The sequence below is a fragment of the Melopsittacus undulatus genome, chromosome Z, assembly GCF_012275295.1.
Source record: "Melopsittacus undulatus isolate bMelUnd1 chromosome Z, bMelUnd1.mat.Z, whole genome shotgun sequence".
Lineage (NCBI taxonomy): Eukaryota > Metazoa > Chordata > Aves > Psittaciformes > Psittaculidae > Melopsittacus > Melopsittacus undulatus.
In genome coordinates this window covers 79,136,871-79,142,870 of record NC_047557.1, presented here as the reverse complement: position 1 = coordinate 79,142,870, position 6,000 = coordinate 79,136,871, and the positions used below count along the sequence as shown (strand labels likewise).

The window sequence follows — 6,000 nt, the reverse complement described above, 5'->3', positions numbered from 1 at the left end:
AAAAGCAAAGCTGTCAAACTGTAAAGTGGAACTGTGACCTCCTCGGAAATCTGCCAGCCCCGGCAGCCGCCACAGCTCATGGGGCCTTTACGAGGACCGTAACTTTACCCCGACCGAACTTCACCCCTCGCAGGTCCCCGGCCCAGGGCCCACCCTGAAAGCGACTGCAGCCGGAACGGGACAAGGCAGCAGGGTCCGCCGCCACCTTTCCCGCTCCACTTCCGGGTTCCCCGCGGCGGCGCCGAGAGCTGACGTCACAGAGAACGGACCGCGGAAGTGGAGCCGGAGGGGGCGCGGGCGGTAGCAGGAGCTGGAGCGGTCGCGCGTGTCCAGCTCCGCCCCGCCGGTGGTGGGCCCCAGGTATGTGCTGTGGGGCGGGCCGGCCCCCGCCGGGGACTGGGACAAGCGGGAGTGCGGGAGGGGGACCGCCGCCTTCGCCCCGTCAGCGGCCGTGGCGAGCGGAAGGATGGCGGAGGTGTCCGGCCTCCGCCCGCCGTGCTCCCCTCGCAGTCTGTCCCTTGGCGAGACCGCTGGGCGCGCGGCCTTGCGTGTGCGCGGCGGCGGGCCTGTGGCGGCGGAGGGGCTGGAGGGGTCTGTGGCTTGTGCCAGTGGACGGCCCCCGGGCTCTCCGCGTAACCCTCGTCCCTCTGTGGGGCGGGCGCAGGCTCGGCCCCGGGGCCGGTGCGGCGGTCCTGGTGGAACCGGTGTTCGTGCGCACGGTACCGCGGTCTCTGTGTCGGGCCGTCCCCCTTGTCCCGTGGCCTCCGTTCCATGTGTCTGCATCTTCCTACACCGAGATGGAGCCCAGAGTGCCTGGTGGCATCAGATCGTTCGCAGCTGTCAAATTCACGGCCACAGTCATTGCTGCAGCTTTTGGTGCTGTGATAAGCCGCTTCCACTAAACAAGACTTGTCAGTTTCCCGTGTTACCTAATGCAAGCTGTAAATGACCATAATTCTTCTAACTACAGTCGGGCTTGAGGGGTCACTTTCACCCAGAGTTTTCCGTGCCTAGTTACGTGTGATTGAAAACTTGCCTCTGGAGTGAAGTTTCTTGGAGTGAAGTTTCTTGTAGTTGGTCTGGCAGCTTCAAAAGCTGCACGAAGTATTCGTCACTTCTGAGTTGTGAAATATAGGGAGGTGATTTTTCACTTTATTACTGCAAGTTGGGTTTGTTTTGGCAATGAGATGACTCCAAACTCATAATCCTAAAACATCAGATGTTGAGTATCTGTAGTGCTTTCACAAAAAAAAACATGCACTTTGTTTTTTAAAGAAATCCTGGCTTCTTTTTTTTTCTATTTGAAGCTAAATACCGAAGCTTTCAATAAAGAATGTGCTGCTTTCCCTCCAGATAGTTAGCTTTTAGCTGTGGTGTTATGTGAGCCAAGCTGCTCCATCTCATGTAGGAGGGCTAAATGACTACACAAGATGTGGCATCAACTTTATGTTATTGCTGCATCAAGTATTTGGCAAAGGTAGTTAAGTTTCAGTAAGCAGGTACCAGACCTTGGTAAGGACATACCAACACTGGTTAAAGCGGTGTCATAAAATCAACAGCAATTGCAAAACTAACTAGGTGTCTTTGGTCTAAACTGCACCATAATTTGGGTGGCACAGTAAGGAGTAGGATGGGGACACTTCGAAGAAGCACAGTTACCACTAGTACAGTGAAAAGGTGGGGTCCTTTTAGCAATCATTAATATTTTCTTGGTGTCATTAATGACACTGGGTGAAAGGGGGTTGGCAATGCTATACTGACCCTGGTAAAGCTGTCTGATAATAGCCTATTGGTTAGAGATGTCTGTGGGACATTAAAATAAGGTATTATGTAATTAGGTAGGAAAAGATAAAGATGCTGTTGTGTGGGAAAAACTAAAGACTTGGCAGTCAAAAGAGGAAAGATGGCTTAGGGGGTTATCACCAAATGATACTAATGTTAAATACAAGAAGCATGTCTTCATATGGTCCTCTGGGTTGGGAACTGAACTGGTGTTCTGAGTGTTTCAGATATTATTTTACTTTGGTTTTTGCTCACAAAAGTGCTGGTCTAAATTCACAGGGTGGCTCTAGACAGAAGCCCCAAGTGGTGGCTGTTTCTGCTGCCAAAGTCTGCCATTACTTCTTGCCTGCTTGTGCTGGAGGTCTTGTGTGCCACCCCTGGTGCTGGTCTGGGCACTCCCCATACCGCTTTTGTCAAAAGAGGGTAGGCAAAGGCAGGTGTAATAATTACAGTGTTGAAGCTGACCTGACTCTTTGTGTCTGAAATAGGTTAGCAGGTGCTGGTAAGTGTAGGAATGAGATGAAAACTTCCAGCAAGCCAACAGTACTGAGCAGCTGGAGGTGGCTAGGGGAATCATCATTTCAGAAGCATAGTGCATGCTCGTACTGCTGTCTGCCTTACTGAAATACCTTTAATTATTGGAGTTTTTTTTTCACCAGTGCCTGGATTTTGTCTGTTTTCTTCAGGTCACTTATTCCGTGATTGCAGCCAATTATGACTGTATGTTAATCTGCTAGTTGACTTGACCGTGGTCTTTACTGAACTGCCTTTTATGTACTGGTTAGCTAATGTTTGGGAGAGCCTCTCCTTATAATTACTCAGTGGGGATTTATCTGTTGGTCTCTCTTCTTTTTAAGTTCACAACCTTATTTTTTCTTTTGCCCCTGAAGACTAGGCGCTGACTTTGGAGGTTTTGTCCATTGCAGACTCTATAGAAAAAGTTCTGAATGCAACCCTATTGCTGGTACTTTGAATTTGACCCAGTGTTCCTTTAGGGAACAATGTGCTGTGGTGACTGAGGAGTTTTTTTTAGATTTAAAATAGATTCCTGGATTTCTTTGAAGTTAAGCATACAGACAAAGAATGAATGGATATCTTTTTTTAATTTTTTTTTTTCCACTCGCTTACTGAAGCAAATTGGGTAACAGTTGGCAGGAAAACATCTGCTTATGAAACTTAACGATGCCCTATGGATTTTTTTTGTGCATTATAGGAGACTGGTTTATTCTCTTTGTAAGTGTGGTCATATATCTGTATACTTAGCCTGTAGATCAGTTTCACTGATTTGCCTAAAATATGCAGAATTACTGAAGTACAATTTAATGGGTTTAAATTAGTTGTTTTTCGTGGATGTTCCTCAGTTTTTTAAGTGACATGGTTAGAATGTGCATTATATATACACACTTTTTTATTTTTCAGAGGAAGACTGGAATGAGGACTGACGACTGTTAGTGAGTTTAACTATTCACAGTATTCCTTACACTGTACCTCTAATGCAACCGTGTCTTTCTGGAAAGTGAAAAGACACAGCATTAAATTTTCTATAATCATTGCCTTTCTGCTCAGCTCATCATCGAGTATTTATTAGTGCTAGTTTTGGCAGTGGGTTTTGTTTTAAGGTTGGCTACTTCTAGGAATGAGGCTGGGACCCACAAGTAGTTTCCCTCCAGCTACAAACCCACACTGTTAATAGAATGCCCATGGTGCAGTTTCGCAGCTTGTTCACATTTATGTCCCTGCTGTTGGAAGGGACAGCACACCTTTCTTCTTCCTGCCCCATCCCTCCTGGACATAAGAGATCACCTGACTGCGTAGCAGTGCAGTTTTATGTAGTTGGAATTATTCATGTTACACTTTCCTGAAGAGTATTGGCCTCCAGCTTGATGTAACTGCAGTTTGTATTCTGTTTAGCAGGTGAACGAAGAGGAAAGAAGAACTGTAGAATTTATCAGGCTAATTTTAGGTGTTTCTGCTTTATGGTTTATTTCTGGATTCTTCTGGCTTCCTGTTGCCCATCAAAAATTGAATGGGATCAGTCTGTGCAAAGCCTGCTATATAGTCATTTGAGATTTGGAAGTACTGGTTTTTAATACCTACTGGAAATAAGTTTTATCTTAGCAACTGCAATACTAGCTGAAACGATATATTTAGTACAGTGGTAAATTTAGGAAACTCCTCTGACAGTAAATAGTTTTTATTTTCTCAGGCAAACAAATGAAAGAAAGTGTTCTTTATCATATGTCTAGAAAGAGTGATGATATTTAGATTGAGAAATGGTACATGGTGTGAGATGGACTGCAAATTGACCAGTTCCAGTGTTGACTGGATGCAGTTCTGTACCTGAAGCACCAGTGGCACTGAATGTTGGTATTTGTGTTTCTTGATATTTGTGTATTTATAGTCAGGCCTATCATAGTATGGTGTTCCTCTTGGTAGTTTATTATCAGTTGTTAATTAGGAAGTTTTCCTGTTTGCTGTGAATTTCAAGTCAAAGTTATTTTTTTGGGAAGGATGTATAGAAAATGTTTTAAACTGTATTGAAAATATTCTTGATTACTCTTAAGTCCCTCCAGGCATCTCCAAGAAATAGATAGGAAAGATGAAATTTAATAAGAAGATATCTTTGGAAATTGTGCACTGTTTCCCAAGACAGCTAAGCTGGATTAGTCTGAATTATAAGCTTCATAAAGTTGCCATTTTCCATTTGCAATTAAATATTTTAAGGTATTTGTTTTGAATTCTCTGGACATTTCAGCTGCAATATACATACTGCATTGGCCTGCTGAGCTTTCTTTGCCATGTCAGCTTTATGCAGCTGGATGACAAAAGCTCCTGTTGAGACTCAGGAAAAATGAGTTTTCCTGTTGCTCATCATCTCTTTACTGAAGTATATTTTGGCTTAAGAACAGGCGTAGCGGACCTCATTTGTGTTTAATTTCTGCTACATGCTGGGAGTTAGGAGGTCTGTTGTACTTTGCAGCCATTGTATACCTCTGTGCTTGAAGGAAAAAGCTGTCTTGATTTATTAGAGAAATAACAGCTAGTCTGGGAAGACAGACAAGGTGATTCTGGCTGATCATGTTGTCAGTGTGCCATGTACTCTCCAGGTTGTCCTGAATTTTTCATTGAAGACCAAACCCAAAAAATAATGTAGTGGTTAAAGTTTCTTTTGAAGTTTTGCAAGCCAGGTTTCGCAAAGCCTGGAAATGAACATTTGCGTGGATGTTGTATTTGTGTGTGTCACCATTAGCATATAATACATGCAAATCTCAGTCTCCTTGTTTAGCTGAAGAAGATGCTAAACCATATTCTTTCTTTGCCTTCATCCTTGTCTTAAGCACTGGAGTATAGCCAGACAATCTTGAGAACATCTGGGTTTTTTCTTAACAAATGAGTGTGTAATTCCTCTTACAGTACATGTGTGCCATAAAGCCATCTCAAGAAACAAGATGTTGAGTAAATGGACCAGATATAAATTAAAACAGATACCCACAGTCAAAAACAAAACTGAAAGTATGTTGAAAGGAGAAATATGCTAACAGGAAGACTCAGTGAAAGAGCCATTAGATAAAGGCATTATGGAAATATGGTGAAATGAGGGATAAATAAGTGTGCTCATGCACACAGTCTGTGTCTCTGTTGAAGAATAATAGTCCATGTACTGAAAGAGTATCTCTCCACTGAAGCATACAATTAAATCTTGTGAAATAAAATTTGAGTGACTGGGAATTGTGTGTATCTGTATGTTGGTAGCTCTCAAGCTGCAAGACTGTTAATATAGCTGCTCACCCCCAAGGCAAGGCAAAAGATTTCAGAGTAGGCACAGCCATCAAAATAAAGAAAACTCTTATAAATGCAAACTTGCATTTGATACATGCTAGTTGATAAATAAAAAATCAGTGGGGTTTTCTTGATACTTTATTCTGAATGTTTGCATTTTGGAATAGCAAGGTTTGAAATTTAGAAGAATAAACCATTACCTATTGCAATGATCATTTATTGAGCCCTTCTTTTGCTTTATCTGTATTTTATTTCTTGTGCTTATCTACAAATCAGGCTAAAAAGTTTTCAGACAGCAGATGTGTGTTCCTGCCTTGTTCTGTCAGTTCAGTTGTACCAGGTCATGATCTAAATCTGAAAATTCATAAGTATACTCTTGAAAAGAATTAAAAAGGAGTCAGAAGGGGGAGAGGGGCATTAGGAGACAGAAAGGTAGTT

At 43.1% G+C, this 6,000-nt stretch overlaps 1 protein-coding gene across 5 annotated transcripts in view; it reads left to right on the top strand.

Moving 5' to 3' along the window:
- The first annotated feature begins 237 nt into the window (after window positions 1–237).
- Window positions 238–6,000, top strand: part of ARB2A (ARB2 cotranscriptional regulator A) — a 283,581-nt gene continuing 277,818 nt past the window's right edge. Inside the window, exons 1-2 of one of the 5 annotated variants that reach the window (XM_031046204.2) lie at window positions 296–360; window positions 3,202–3,233. Coding sequence is in view for 1 of the 5 variants with exons in the window: in XM_031046202.2 (XP_030902062.1) it covers window positions 3,214–3,229 (16 nt within the window). In the remaining 4 variants the exon portion in view is untranslated. Of the gene's footprint in view, window positions 361–3,201; window positions 3,234–6,000 lie in introns of all 5 variants that reach the window. The other 4 variants (XM_031046205.2, XM_031046202.2, XM_031046203.2 and 1 more) reach the window with 4 other exon arrangements.